General features: G+C 41.2%; 1 protein-coding gene across 3 annotated transcripts; it reads right to left on the bottom strand.

Annotated features, from left to right (window-relative positions):
- Positions 1–8,963: 8,963 nt before the first annotated feature.
- Positions 8,964–14,914, bottom strand: irx6a (iroquois homeobox 6a). Of its 3 annotated transcripts, none has more exons than XM_031281618.2 (7): positions 14,402–14,914; positions 12,956–13,234; positions 12,066–12,175; positions 11,482–11,777; positions 10,601–11,275; positions 9,927–10,038; positions 8,964–9,479 (listed from the first exon to the last, which is right to left on the bottom strand). In XM_031281618.2, the coding sequence occupies exons 1-6, from the start codon at positions 14,465–14,467 to the stop codon at positions 9,932–9,934; spliced, it is 1,533 nt and encodes a 510-aa protein (XP_031137478.1). In that variant the 5' UTR covers positions 14,468–14,914; the 3' UTR covers positions 8,964–9,479; positions 9,927–9,931. The 3 variants fall into 3 exon arrangements, with proteins under 3 accessions (XP_031137478.1, XP_031137479.1, XP_031137481.1); XM_031281619.2 differs by having other exon boundaries at positions 12,956–13,184; positions 14,402–14,912; XM_031281621.2 differs by lacking the exon at positions 12,956–13,234 and having other exon boundaries at positions 14,402–14,911.
- Between the last annotated feature and the right edge of the window lie 1,234 nt (positions 14,915–16,148).

Here is a 16,148-nt window from a genome sequence, read left to right as displayed (position 1 = left end):
TAACAAATTTAATATGTACTCTGTTGGCATCCGGTGCCTTTTGTAGAGTGCAAAATTCTTCAATAGTTTGTCGTGGGGTCTCTCTGGAAGACCACAACCAGGCCCAATATAGAAACTCCAATTGGAAGACGGAGAGGGGAAAAAGAAAGGCCAAATCCAGAGCAGATGCGGATAAAGTCTACAGTGATCAGGCTAAGAAAGCTGAAGCACTAACACAGGACCACCAAGACAAACTCAGCTCTTACAACGCCTCCCTCTTGCTGGCAAAGGGGAACATGCACCGCTCCATGCTCCTTCCCCACGGCCACAACCTCAAGCCCAAACTATTAGCATGACCTAAACGACAAAACCATGCTCCTGTTAATGGTATAATCGTGAAGGGAAATGATTTATGGCTTTCATTTTTAAGGATCACTCTCCCCATAACTCCTAATATGGAAGAAAAATATCTGTTTTCACTAAGGGAGCCCTCCCATAATGCCTTATAGGCTGTTAAAGCATGGAAAAGAACATATTGGTGTCATAAATCTAGATTTCACACTAGACAGCCTAAAACATAGTGCGGGATTACAGACGGGGACAACAGTGAAGAAGTTAAACCAAAGCAAAGGATTACAGTACATCTTAACTGGCTTGGATATGAAGTCTGGAAGTTTGAGGTAATTTCTATTAATAGTGCTTCATCAACAGATCTCTTCTTGGATTACTTTGCCATCCATCACATCCTCAATTGCCCACAGTAATATACAACGGATTTACAACACATTTTTTTAAATGGATAGGACTTTTCTTTAATTTTGACTGCTGCAAGGTTATACAAGTTATCCATGAGTTTTAAAAGGATTTGGGTTCACAGGATTTGTCCTCTAAATGTAATATATCAGTTTTCATGATTGTTCTTTCAGTGTGTACATGTCATTTTTCATGCCTTAAATATATTTAAAAGGACACATCAAACAAATATAATATGTAAGTTATCCAAAAACAGAGAATTAGGAAGCATATTTTATGTTAAAGAATATTTCCTGGACAATTCCTGGCTCACCTTGCTGCGTTTTTCTCCCCGGGTCATGAAAGCAGACGGAGTCAGTGGGGCTGGTAATTCACTCTACTGTAGTTTGGCCTCTGACCAGTAGAGGGAGGTCATTGATTTATTTCTGCCATGTTACAGCCGAGATATGCATTGGCCTCCTTTGGGTTCTTGATTATGAGTGATTCTAAAGAAATGTGTCAGTTATTATTTTTAGACAACCGCATAATGCAAGCACAGTGGGCCCTTTGAAGGCTCATTTATTACGGAAGAGATAAGCATGTTCCAGCGGCCAGATTCCTCAGGAACAGGTCACCAGCCCTGATTAAAAGTGACTTCACGTCAGGCCATAAATATTTGTCAGCCCACCTTTGAAAGGCAGGCGAGCCATGGCTTCTCTGCTCGTTTGCCACATGAAAGTGCAAATGGAAACACTTAGGGTTGGGAGCAGCATCAGTCATATAGCTGGAATAAGATGGCCAATAAAAAGGGCATAATTATGATGCTCCATCATTTGACACAGCTCGGGGGTTTGGGCTGTTTGCCTGCATGCTATAAGAGAGAAGGAGAGAGAGAGAGAGAGAGAGAGAGAGAGAGAGAGAGAGAGGGACAGAGAGAAATCCCACCCGTGAATAATGGGACCTGTATTTTTATGAGCGTGCTGTGTTTAAGAGTGAACTTTGAAAATGTGTGGTCTGTGTGTCACCTCCCTCTGCTGCTGCTCCCTCCTCCCTAGTCTTTCTCCACCAACTCCTCCCTCCGCCTCCTCCTCTCCCCTCAGCTGTTTACCTTGCTGCTGTAGAATGTGGACCGTGTTTCGACTGCCCCTCTTTGATGCCTCGTATTTGCGCCGCTGTATCAAAGCCACGTCACGACTGGCATGCCACCACAACAACAGCGCCTTGTTGTGGGGCACTTTATGGCCCATGCACTGATGCCGCTTGATGAGAGCCTATTCGGTTTGTTTGTGATAAACAAAGCCATTTTTCACATTTCATGGCTTCTACACAATGCATTTATAGGATGAAATTTGATTTACAGGCCATGAGGTTCTCCCCAGTGTCTTGAATTACTTTTGTTTTTGATGAAGAGCCTTTTGTAAGTATTCATCATGACATAATTGCTTCAAAGTCCTCTTCTGTCATTTTTAGTCACTTTGCATGCATGTGTTTGTGAAGCCACCATTGTCACAGTAATGATACGTTCGGTAATCATGAAAATACTGTTCTTGGAAATGCCTCTACATTCCTTGGTGCGTCTGCTTGATATTTGTCATAATGCCATGAGTAACAGTAAGCAGAGCTGAAGTAGACATCAGGTAGGTGTGGAGACTCCATTAGAGCTAGCAACCATTTGACTTGCACACCAGTGTCTAATCCTACACAGGAGCTTCACACAGAGAGCCAGGCCCCCAAGCAGAGCCCAATGGAGAAGAGTGCTGTCGACACCATACTGTTACACAGCCCTGCTGCGAGTTTTCCTCCTGCCCGCATGATGCTGACGACACTAATGTAGTGGAAATACTCTGTGTTCAGGTGGAGGAGACTGTTCATTATAGGTGCTACTGCTACAGCTATTCATTGTGCTGCATATCTGTGAAGAAAGAAAAAGGTGTCGAGTCTCCGAGAGAGACAAGCTGCTGGCTTCACATGCTGGACTTCATCTGTCAAATCTGCAGTGGTGTTGGCACAGGCTGAACTCAGGAAATTGGAGACATAAATTGAAGAGAATTGATAGTGCTGCTGCTTCTTTGCAGAATACTGTTGTTGAACATTGTTGCTGTCTGCAGTCCAAATGAACTGCTCCGGAGGCTGTCACCTATACAGCATCACAAAAATAAACCTATCGTGACATGATTCTTCTCACCCTAAATCATCCTAAACCAGAAGTTCATCCTTAAATGTGATTTGTGTCCATGGAATGTGAAGTTGCTAAATTGTGTGTGTGTGGGTCTGCACATGTTGAATACACCACATGGTACTTTTCTCTAAACCAAAGAACTGCAAACAAACATAAAACATTTGCTTCAGTACGACTGCAAAATTATAATATTGTCATCCCTTCTATAAAACCTGAAACCATAGAAACACCATAGAAAGTGAGAGTTGTTTTAACAGGTTGCACTGTACTCCAATTATGTACTGTATTTTTGACTGTTCATCTAAACAAACGGCAAAAGTGCCCTCTTAGATGCTGCTATGGTAGATAAAACCCAATAAGGTCCCTCTAGGGTGCCCTAAATGGAGAAAACATGAAAAAGTGCCCTTAGAGTGCCCTTCCAGTGGAGAAAATGTGATGAAGTGCACTCTAGGGTCGCCTTAAAATTATCAAAATGTGATGCAGTGCCATACAGGCTGCCTATACATGCCAGAAAACTATTTGTGCACTGGTGCCCCACTGCATGCGGCTGGTGCACGATTTTTCCACCCCTGCCCCTCAGACAGTCTGAGTCCACCACTGTTCACGTCTGGCAGACATGTAGCAACAATTATAATATTACTATTACTATATTCCAAAATTACTTTTAGATGTTTGGTCTCCACCAACATGTGAGAATATCTGGGTATTTAGCTGCTAATTGATGTGTTTGCCACCTGGTTCTGGGCAGGTTATGTACAGTGGATTCATAAGGTTACGTAAAGTGGGATTATGAGGATAGCGAAGTTGATTAGAGCAGCTCAAACTCAACCATAAAATATCGTAGGTATAGCAGCAGTGAGACCAAATAATGATTAAAAAGGGGATAAAACAGTTGGGTGATAGATCATTCTCTTGATTTAGTGTACATATAATGATTAAGTCAGGGTTAAGGTGTAGTTATGATTAAATTATCCAAATATATCTGTTTCTAGTGAATCAAACTTGTGTTGTGTCTAACAAGTGATTCTGGTGGAAAGGTGAATTAACATGGCCATCCACTACATCAGCAAAACACCCCTACTTTTCATGTTATTTTTAGTGTCAATACACTGACTCTGTCAGTCACATGAGCCCTGCTTCCTCTTTCATGTGATTCATAGAATTGCATATGAGGTGTGTTATTTTTCATAACTAAAATTTGTTTTGACTTCAGCAAAAGAGACATGGCTTGTAGAGACTGTAAAATTTGGTATATATGTCTAATTTGTGGTCCGGCTATTACATGATACAGCCGTTTAAAAGTCAAATGGAAACTCAACAGCATGCATTAAAGGCCAACAGATGCCCCACATGAAGGGGAAGAAAAACAGAAGGAGACAGCGAGATTAAAAATGAGATTCGGGGGATTATTAAAGGGCATTAAAATGACTCAGGAGATTATTCTGAGGGTGGTGATGCCAACCTAAGGTCAGAAACAGAAAACTGCCAGTAGCAGACAAATATAAAAGGACAAACAGGATAACAGGAACAAAAGCTCACACAGTTAAGCACTCCATGGGTACAATGTAAGGATTCAGGCCTAACATGAAAGCTCCTCTCGTGCTGGCATTCAGGAAGAACGTATTTTATTGTGTCTCCCTAGTGGGTGAGCCTTTTACTGTGTAATTGGGACTTTTTTACCTGATTATTTCTGTGCATGTTCAAAGTAAACATGACAATATTTGCTCAAACAATCCCCAGAGTACCATTTGTACTCCTTCCAGTAGTAGAGTAAGATTGCCCTTGGCCTTTGGTTTAGCAGTGGAATTGACACCAGGGGAGAATCATTGGCCAAGCCGCAGAAGCCATGAAAGTGAAGATAAATAGCTTTGTAACAGGGTGACTCTTACCTACATATTGTAGTATCACTTGAGCTAGGGGCTAGCCACCACATTCACAATTAGACATTAGTCAGTGAACTGAGATGAGAGGCGGAAAGAGGCTCAGAATTTGGTTACAAGTCTTTATTCCCTCACTTAACAGGCCAGAGGAGACTCCAAGAGCCTACTTACTCTAAAGGGAAATGAGGTCTGCAAAAGAAACAAGGCCCTGGGAAATGGCAGCACTATCATCTCTCTGTGCCATGCTCCGGTCGGTTCATTTGGTTCCTGTTGGTAACACGCTTGAGTGGGCAAATGTTCTGGAGCAGATCACTCTGCCTCGAGTACAGCACTGGTGATGGAACGAAGACCTGGATTTTTGCGGACACGAACAGCACAGGTCAAACACGTATAGGTACGGGTATAGAAAGAAGCAGGGGTCGCAATGCAACATCTACCCAAACCGCACAAAGCCAGCTTTTCATACCCTCTCTGGCCATTCCATCAAGTCCATAATTGTCTTTGACAAAACTCATTAGTAGAGACCTTGTAGGAACATTGGTAATCAGAAATTCCATGGAGGAAGACATGCACAGAAACAATGTCCCACACACATTTCATTGCGCCTTTTGACAAAATGTAATGAAGTGTGTATAGTGTCCCCCTCATCTGAACTCTGAGCCACTGGTACAAAGACTTTGTTTTATGAGCCTTAGCTGCCCAGCGTGGGACACATCAAACAGCACTTCCATGCTGCCTCTTTTGTCGGACTAGAGGGCAAATTATTGTTTGAGATGTTGTTGTTGTTGTTGTTGTTATTATGTCTTCCATTTATACGAAGAGCCCATTGCTATCATGTCAGAACAATTACTAGTCTTTAACAACGCGGGCACATACTCATTAAGTGGGGGCCTAAATGTGAAGTGCACATGTGATGGATGTTCCTGACAGTGCTTTGTCAGAGGTTAACCCCTCATTGACCTATAGTACAACAAACCACAGTAACAATCATTGTTAAACTGGGCTCAGCCCCTTTCAGGCCCTGTTTAAGAGAAATAGCAATAAAAATAATAAAGGACGTGATGCTTAAAGTTTTCACTCCCATGCCACTCAAGACGTACAGGCTTACCTTTCTCGGACTCATAAAAGGGATGGGATTTCTTTATCTCGCCATTCTTTTTTAAGTGTACAGTATATTTTACATTTTAAGTTACATTTAGGCATTAAGCTGACACCCGTCTTAGAAGATGTGTAGTACCAGAAGAAAAAGGGAAACTATTTAACAAGTGGATAACTAAATAACTGTGCTCACTGTATCCATTGCTCTGAGGCATTTAAGCTGTCAACATTTACTGTATATTCATGTGGATTATTTTAAAGAGTTGTCCTTGAATTCAGAATTGCTCAAATTCACATGTAGTTTTCTGCAGTCTAAACAAGTTGACCTACAAAAATCCCACTTTATTAGAAAATAAACATTTTAAACTGATATCCTAATAAAGTGAAGAACACATTTTTTAATTCTTAAAATACAACTTACAATTTTAAAAACGTCTGTGTTAAATTTCTACACTTCCAACAACATTTTGATAACTTTGTGTGAAAAATAGCAGACCATCATGGAAAAAAAAAAAGATCAGTAACATTATTCGCACTCTCTGTGTTGCATTGTTAAACATTTACAGTGCACAGCAAAAACATCAAGTTCAAGTGTTGATGTTTACCATAGCTGCTGGAGCTGCTACCCCCGCGACCCGTTACCGGATAAGCGGAAGAAGATGGATGGATGGATGGACCAAGAGGAAAGCGTGTATTAGGGAGATTCAGTTGTGCATATATAGGCTACCTAAGCAACTTATTATTATGTTACATTGTAGTTTATTACAGAGTTAATGTCTCGCCTCCGATTAAAGATGTCAGACAAACAGAATGTTTTGTGTTTGTCCCCTCCCCCTGAGTCCACAACTGTCACCAATAACACCAAGATTATACTAAAACATATAATTATGTATCCTTCACTTTAGGTTATTTTATTTCATTGATTTAAATGTTGCTTTTCTCACAATATTGAAGTGGTTTCTGGTCCATGGCATCCAGACCAGCTTCCATTTACAGCTGGCTGATGTGTCTCGTGATTGCCTCTGCTCGGCGCAGCTGCTTTAGCCATATGTAAAACACTGTATAGCCTATAGGACAGACTAATTGACCTGTTAGCTGCTTCAGGCATACGCTGCTATATGAGCCCATCATGACCATTATCTGTGCTTTCCCCTAGGTACCTCACCGTGGTGGTAATCCCATTGTGCATGCATCATTACCTTCAATACCATAAGGCAGCTTTTCTTTACAGCCTCCGATTTAATTAAAGTTGGTTGTAAATATTTGATACACACCTACCCTACATTTTAACATAAAGAGCATCGCATCAGGCGTCATGACTGATTAGTGTTGAGGAGGAGGAGGAGGAGGAGGAGGAGGAGAGGGGCTCCCTGTTAGCAGCTTGTTATTAACAGACAGACTGTTACAGTATCGGCCTACTGACTGACTCCTGATGGGTAAGAGCTGTCATTCCTGACTCACATCAGGTGGAGTGAACTGCTTCCTGTTTTCCTCCATACATTTTCCTGAACATTTTGTTCCTGTGTATCTATTATTCTTCATTTATTCAGTTGGCCTTCATTTGAAAATATACAGTATAATCAACTGTAAAGGTGTCCTCTTGATCACAACTAACAGGAAAACGTGAATCAGTCAATGAGAGATTCAGACCTTTGAAATAGATCTAATGGGCTATAAAGGCTATATTAAAATGTATTTGTTTGTGACTTCAGCCTCAGGCAGATCATTTTGTTAGGTCTCAGATTAACACAGGAGGAAAATTGAACTGGAAAAAAAAAATCTCAATAGGCCTAAATTATTATTCCTGACCTTCTTCATCCTCATCATGTAGATTTTCCTGGATTTACCCATATACTGATTTACCAGGCTCCGTGCATTACTGACAGCTCTGCCATTGGCTAAGGACACATAGGGATGACCACAGCGGCTCTGAATTGAGCATGAATTGCCCTAAAATACTTTTATTACAAACATAATCCCACAAATACGACCTCAAATGACGAGGCTGTGGACTTTTGTGCAGGTATTGCCTGTGGTCTGGAATCAAATGTAGTCATACAATCTAAATCTTTGCCATGCTTATGACTTATAATAATTCACTGGTTTCAGGAAGCAAGACAGGAGATCAAAGTTAAAAAAAAAAAAAAGGGAACATAGTAAGACAAGGAAATTATTGATTTAATAATATTATTTAAACAATTTAAATTATATCACAAACAGCGTTTTCCTTTTAGCTTTAGGCAGACAAGTTGTTTAAAAATGTCACAAGTGACCTATTTTACATAATTTGCCTTTTAAAGTAAAACACGTTTCCAATAGCCTAGTCTTGTCACTAGTCAGTATTTTTTTTTTTTTTTTTTTGGTAGTTTGTGCAGTAGGAGGATGGTGCGTCAAAATCCATATCCCAGCCGCATTTGGTTTACACAGCACTCGTTTGTCGTTTGCTACGAAACTGTTTGATTTTCAAAGTTTGAAATGTGAGGATGAAAAAGTTATTCATACCGTCAGCGCGCATCACGGACTACAGTGATCATCTTATTGCAGAGCTGTGTGTAGGAGAGTCACAAAAGTTAGCCGATAACGAGATGGACTATATAGGCAAAACAGCCAAATCAAACGGACTTTGATGGATCATGTGAATTTCTCTGGCGTGTTTGATCCTACAAATGACCTTTTAATTAACACAATGTTAAGTTAGTGCAGCGGCTCGCTACACAGGGGACAAAGCAGCATTCATCCTATGTTCCAGCCTCGTTGCTCGGCCTGAACAGTAACAAAGTGTTCGATGCCACTTCTGATTAGATGCTGACAATAGAGGGATGATGTCCCCTTTCTTCCGCAACTTGTGGATTTCACTCACGTCCTCTTCTGAATTATGACCTTCCATCAGCGCTGCGGCATTATGCGTCGAGTCGAGATGATAAACTTTGATCAAATGCACATCCGCAAATGTTTTAATTGGCCGACAGGACGTTGAGCTCTTAAATCTATAAATAACCATGACACAGACAAGGAAAGCTCTTAGAAAAAAAAATTGTATTCTTAGAAAAAAAAAAAAGCCATGATAGGCAAACACAGAACAAGCTCACATTTTTAACACAATGACAAAAATCCTCCAGGTCCACACGCAACACAGGTGGATCCGGTCCTTTTATGGTCAACTTTATGTCCGACAAGCTTTTTTTTCTTCTTTTACATCAGGCAAAATGACACGAAGCCACAGTAAAACGCAACATGTAACAAAATACTCAAAGGAGATACGAATTCAACCAATAAACACATCAGATAATAAAGAAACAGGATAACAAAATAATAAATACATAGAGAAATAAATAGGTTTGCTACACTACACGATTGCCATACACAAAACCGGCCGTTTTTATTTGGCCATTCTCATACTTTTGCATCTAGAATTGTTTGCATATAGTCTTTTACACCATAAAAACAAAGTTGTGCAAAATGATAGACACGTCCACAGTTTGACAGCTTCTCACTGCAGCAGCGCCAGGTAGCTCCCATGTGTCATATTGAGGCCGATCGATCCTCGGCCAGTGTGTCCTTTAGTGCATAATAAATGTCCCATTATTTATTGTGGTACAGGTTACAGCAATCTAGCAGAGAAAAAAAGACAAAGCAGGAATTAAAATAATCTCCCAAAACGAGAAGGAATAGACAGTCTTTATATTATATACTGTACATTTAACTTCATTGCAAAAGAAACATAAATATTCTGTCAAATGTTTGGATGGTTATTATCAACTACTTTTAAAATCATGCATATTAGTAACCTGTCACTTGCCATTTTGCAATCACTATATTTAGATAAAATAAAAAAAATGAAATTAAGCAACATCTATTTAACAAAAAGTGAGTGATCGAGTATCTATGTGTGTCCTTTTTCACCTGTGAGTGTTTGAGGGTGTTGTTCTATGCCCCGTGTTTGTATGTGTGTGTGTGTGTGTGTGTGTGTGTGTGTGTGTGTGTGTGTGTGTGTGTGTGTGTGTGTGTGTCTGTGTCGTGACTTCACTGGTTTCTTCCAGTTCAGTGCAGCCTCTCACCTGCTTCACCTCTTCATCACCGGTCTGAACGCAGTGACCTTGTCATCCTGCACGGTCCCGCAGGCTTCACTCAGGTCAGATGACTGTGTCTCTGCTTTGCCACCAGAGAATCCTACACACCCAAATAAAAGCATAACTAAGAAACTTGCCTCAGGTAAAAGCTTCTCCTCACTTCATAACCTTAGATAGGCTTTTCTACATCAAACAACACATGGAACATGTTTTAAAATGCTGGTGTTCCTTAAGATACTAGACAATGGGAATTATAATCTTTATAACACAGAAACAATGGCTGTTCTGGGGTGTGTGGGGGGGGTGGCAAGGGGGGACTGTGCCCCCATAATATTAAGCCTCAACCCCCCCTCTGGCCACCCTAACTGTTGCAAATATTTTCATATATTTATAATCCCACCTTTATCCCCAAAGAGTTGCAGTGGTAAATAAAATGTAGGTTAACACTGAGTTTTTATTGTTATATGTGTATCGTTAGTCTTTTGTAGAACCAAACCTATGTAGGTAACACTTAAAATGCTTAAAATGTTTGGTACCCCTAAAATCCCAGCCTGGCCCCTCCATTTGAAATGGTCTAGAACCGCCACTGCATAGAAAACCTCTACATATGAGACCGACTTCTATCCCTTGTAACATGGTATTGCAGGTATAAGATGACATACCTTCAATAGTGGAGTACTGACATGTGTCTGGGAGTGCAGCATAGGATGAACAGTGCAGTTGGATGTCCTTGTGACTGTAGCTGCCAGTGCCATAGACTTTTGAGTGCAAGGATGAGCCCTCAGAGAAGGGGCTCTCAGTATTGGTGGCACTGCTAGATTCATGGAGGCCTCTCATGGCCCCACACTGTCCAGTAAGAGCCCCGGTAAGCCTGGCGCTCTGGAGCTGGCAGTCCCCGGTTGTGTTGCCTGTCCTCAGCTCCGAGCCATGCTGCTGAGGGCTCAGTATGACCCCCGAAGCCGCCGTACGTGCCAGAGACCAAATCCGAGGCTTATCTGATGCTTCAAAGTGAGACAGGGACACCGTTCCCGCGGGGCCGGTCGAGGAGGGTGCCTTGGACAACACAGGATCCAGGAAGTCAGACGGGAGAGGAGGGAGGGTGGTGACACTTTTGATGGCGCAGGGGAACGCGTGGAAGCTGTTAGTTAAACTCAGGTGCAGCTCGGAGCTGCAGTCTCTCTTTTGAGGGGCTCCAGATACTGCCATGACCCTCTGGAGGTCGTGCTCATCGGCAGCCACCTTTTCACAGTCACTGTCCAGCTTGTCACAGTCGTCGTCTTCCATGTCATCCAGATCACTCAGTTGCAGATCCTTCTCCGCCTTGCAATCACTAGAATCTGCATGGAAGAGAGGACATTTTAGGTAACACTGTTTATAGTGTTTATATACTTTTATGATCTCATAGAGACATTGTTTGTTTAGAAAACTTTGAAATATACTTTTTTCACTCAAATTTACTTTGTTTTATTTTTGGTCCATATGATTGGCAACTGTATTTCGCTATATTTAGTGTAAGTCACCATATTTATAGACAAAGTATTACCTTTGGTGACACAGTCTTGCTCGCTCTTGTTAAAGTCATCCTTCCTGTCATCGGTGGCCTTATTCTTTGGTGACCAGGTCATCTTGTTCTCCTTCTTTAGCCTCCTCCTGGCGTTGGCGAACCAGGTGGACACCTGGGTGAGGGTCATTTTGGTGATGATGGCCAGCATGATCTTCTCTCCCTTGGTGGGGTAGGGGTTCTTGCGATGCTCATACAACCATGTTTTCAGAGTGCTTGTGGTTTCACGAGTTGCGTTCTTTCTTCTGGCTGTGCCATTAAAGTCCACTGTCCCGTATCTGGAAAAGGGACACACACAAATACACACAGACAGAGGCCATTAGTGCAGTAAATGAAGGATGTCAGACTTCTCACTCAGACATCCTAAAGCCCAAATCCCTGCTGTTTGAAATATATACAGCTTCGCTCCATGAAGGCATCAGTATGAAGTTACACTCTGACCTTTTGATCAGTAGTCATTCCCCCTCTGAATGGCTGCTTTTAATTATCAGTGGTAGAATAAGTTTTGGCAGGTCGGCTTACACTCATAATTACATATAGTGGACAAAAATAAACATAGAATTTACCTGTCATATTGATACTGTCCAAGTGAATGGTCATAAGGATAGTATGCAGCGGTTTGAGTGATGCCAGAGTGTAAAGTGCCTGTGCTGTCCTTAATGTCATACTGTGGATTCTGTAAAAGACAATAAGGTTGTTATAAGTATGCAGCGTTCATTATTTCTCCGCATTTTGATGATTTTTGGAAAAAAAATGAAGACATTTGCTATTTTTATGCTCCTAAATCAATAACAAATGCCTCTAACCAAGAGTGAAAATATGTTTTACATGAGATCATTATGTCTTTTTTAAAATTGAACTTAACAGGTTTGAGGTACAATATGTTAAACATGATTCTAGAATGGTATTTATTATTATAATATGAAAAACAGAATGTGTACAACGTGCAATTTTTCCATGGACAGTACATTTTAGCTGACTCCAGGTGTTGAAAATAAGAGAGAATAAAGAAAGAAAAGTTACAGCTGCACTGCAAAGTATCCACTTAACAAGGCATTTAGTCCTGTATCCACTCTAAAACTGTACTTTCTCAAAGTGAACAATTCTGACAGAGTAGTATATATTGAAGTATAATTTAACTTTTTTTTTTAAATGCCCGTTCAGCAACATACAAAAGAGACAATATTTTTTAAACAACGCAGAATAAGGATGATTGCTTATAATAATAAAATGACATTTGACTCAAATAAGACAAGTTCCTCTGCATTGCTTCTACACTCCTTCCTCTCACCTGACATCCTTTTAAGGGGAAGGAGATAAGACTGGATGCTGGATTAAATGGCATGTCGAGACGGATACGCTTGCAGTGTAAAATAAATTGATAAACAAAACCCAGTTGATCGATCAGCCTGAGCCACCCTCCCCCCTTTGCGGATCGGATAAGGCTGATGCCCACCAGAGTGGAGTAGATAGCGGATGGGTCGGTGCTGTAGGGGAAGTAGTTGGCGTAGTTCTGGCTGGCGGCAGCCGCTGCGGCGTATGGAGAGCTGTACATCCCCAGTGCTGCGTTCAGCTCCGTCCGGTTGCTCGCCAGGAGCCGGTTCTCATAGGACGGGCAGCAGAAGGAGGCAGCAGCGGCGGCAGCGGCGGCGGTCTGGGTGCCGCCTGTCCCGTCAGAGACCGACCTGGAAATCGAATCGCAGCAAGTCGTACTGGGGTTTGCCGACACGAAAAACTGCATGAAGAGAATCGTGGATAGACATGGTCATTGGCTGTTTCAGCTCTTATTTGGATGCCTGTGACAACTCTGAAGTGAATGTGGGTGATGCACTGCAAAAAGATATCTGAGTTAAGTTGCTCAATCAGTTTTAGTGTTGAGCATTGGAATTCCAAAACGAGTGAATATGTGAGCTTGCTTTTAGTTCACATCAGTTCAATTATCCCGAATCAATGTTATTATCTTTACTTGTGACCTGCCTTATTTCAAGGTAAGTCACTTTTCAGAGAATTCCTCGAATGAGAGAAAAAAAATATATCTTACATCGTGAACTCGTGTAATAAGCATATCATCTTATTGTCCCTTTTCATGTTTTAATAAAAAATGGAATTTAATTTTTTTTTCAGTGGATATTAAGGTGGAAAGAAGTGTGCGCAATTCCTGCGTAAAGGTGACCTGCTCTAGTTTATCATCGGGTTCGAAATAAGATAAGAAAAATCTAAAGTAGTATCACTGTACAAGTAAATCACCACCTTATCATATTATTGTATTCATTTTATAGCCTATATAATGTACTGAAAGTTAAAATATTATCGAGGTAAAAGTTGTGTGACAACTTTTCCTTGGGAGTAACTTTTGTCCCCTGATCGACTTGAACTTCTTTGAACTTGTCATTAGGCGCTACAATGGTGTCTTGAAATGTAAACAGACCACTTTAATTGAGTTATAAAAAGCTTTCAGGGTAACGCAAGGTGTCTAGCAATCCCACACGTCCCATTTAAATAGAAAGTTTGCGAATGTGTGCAGCATGCGTTACAGTCCAATTACACCTCGCAGTGAGCAATAGGTGACATTCATCTCTATTGTCATCAGAAAAACACGTGAGTTCATTCATAATTCAGTGTAATTGGACACGGGTGCGTGTATATCGATACGTGGTTCAACAAAAAAAGCACCACATGAAAATAGCTGTCAATACTGTCAACGCAGTCACTCAGTCATAAATGTTTCTTATAGAGAGAAGTGCTCTGACTATACTGCAATAGAAGAAAATATGCACAAAATATGCCATTTGTGTGTGTGTGTGTGTGTGTGTGTGTGTGTATGTGTATGTTTATGTGTGTGTGTGTTTGTGTGTGTGTGGGTACACAACACTTAGGAGAAATAAAAAGCAAAGAGGCTTACCTGTGAAGTTGCATTGTAGGGGTATCCAAATTGCGAGAAAGACATAGCTGCTTCTTTTGTTACCATCAGCAATATTCTTCACCCTTGATCGATTGCAACCAATTCAACTTCAAATCCACCGTCTTACACACATTTCCACGCACGGCCTTTCACTCAATAATAGATGACTTCACTCATAGGAGGGAGACTTTAGGATGGTACCAGCTGCAGATTGTTTTATATGAATGAATAATCCCCCCCAAAGGACCCGATAAGAAATGAAATTAAGCGTCATTAAGTGCAAAAAAAAATTGTTGTTGTGTTCGCTGAAGGAGGCTTAAAGGATAACGTAAGACTTGCAAGATATGGACTCTGCTTGTGCTATTATTTGTGGCTCTATAGTTCTTTAGCATTCATCCATGCAAGGGTATCAGCGTGACGTCACTGTAATCCCGAAACGGCAGGGTACCAAGGATAGAATAATGTCTTTGCCAATCACGTTCAACGCAGGGGTTTCTTAAGGTGCACTGTACACAGTCATGTCCCGCTTTTGTAATAGAATTCTTCACAGATTTGCTGAGATAACGTCTCGGAAAATTGTATTATAGTTGATCATTATTGAATTGTAGCATGGCAACATATGGAAACCCTTTGTGAAGTTAAATGGATGAGAAAAAAGAGACATTGAAAATATTTGGGCAGTCGTGTGAGTTATCACAAACACATACACATTCAGCAGAAGAGATTACTTTTTTTTCTCACCCAGGCAGATAATCAAACATGTAAACTAGAATGTCTGCTGAATATTTTCTATAAAAAAGATTGTAGGTTAAAACAGTTTCGTTTATTTACAATCTATCACAATCAAAGCTGGTTGAATAAAAACATCTAACGTCTTTTTTTTAATTTTATATCTCGACCTCTGTTCGCCTCTGGCTCTCTGGCCAGAGGTCCATCCCGGAGTTAATGACGATGATGTTTCTATCTTTCTCTATTAGAGAGAGATGCAGTCCCAGCAGGACCGGTTAGAGGGGTTTTTGGCAGGTCAATAGACCAGTGATTGATGCGCGCCTGGAGACCTACGTGACCATTACGCGTAATGCGTAATTGTATCAATTAACAAATGGATACATGCCCTTGTTTAACCAACGAGTAACAGAGTGAAAATATGCCTTAGAGGTGAAATCCGAAGAGCTGTGCTAAAAGAAAAAAAAAGACAGTGGAAGCCTTGATCTCCAGTAATTAAATATCCGTGGAAGAGGACAACGAGAATTGCATTTTAATTGAATGATGCTCACTTGAAAGATGGGTAAGGAATGATGCTGCCTCACAGTGAATGAAACGAGAAATAATTTTAAGCCTTATTAGATCAGCAGCTCAACCATCACCAGTTCTCTCGCTCCCTCCCATAAACATAAACAAGCTGAGCCCCCTCCTCGTGTGATGTTGAGCTGGGACAGGGAGGGAGGGAGGGAGGGAGGGGGTGTCTATCATTGCCCCCTATACACACTATATTTGTATTGACAGTGACAGCGATGATCAGTCCTACTGAGTCATATGATCTGCCTGTTTCTGACTATCTAGGGCTATGTAAGGTTTCCGTTGTCAAGAGTGATACCTTGTGCCAAAAGTCCCGCTGCCGTGCCTCTCCATAACTGATAGCTATGGGGTGTCCTCCCTTGGAGACGCTTCTGCGATTATGGGCTTCCTCTCCGAGGGGCGCTAAAGAGCCGCGTGTAGGAGATGAAGATCTCCCGTCAAGAGATTT

This window comes from Sander lucioperca, chromosome 3, assembly GCF_008315115.2.
Source record: "Sander lucioperca isolate FBNREF2018 chromosome 3, SLUC_FBN_1.2, whole genome shotgun sequence".
Lineage (NCBI taxonomy): Eukaryota > Metazoa > Chordata > Actinopteri > Perciformes > Percidae > Sander > Sander lucioperca.
This window is presented reverse-complemented; position numbering and strand designations above follow the sequence as displayed.

Coding starts and splice junctions, on each gene's coding strand:
- irx6a (XM_031281618.2), bottom strand. CDS start 14,467: ATGGTAACAAAAGAAGCAGCTATGTCTTTCTCGCAATTTGGATACCCC. Junction 12,176..12,955: donor CCGCTATCTACTCCACTCTG/GTGGGCATCAGC, acceptor TGTCTTTTACAG/AATCCACAGTATGACATTAA. Junction 10,039..10,600: donor TCAGTACTCCACTATTGAAG/GTATGTCATCTT, acceptor TTGGGTGTGTAG/GATTCTCTGGTGGCAAAGCA.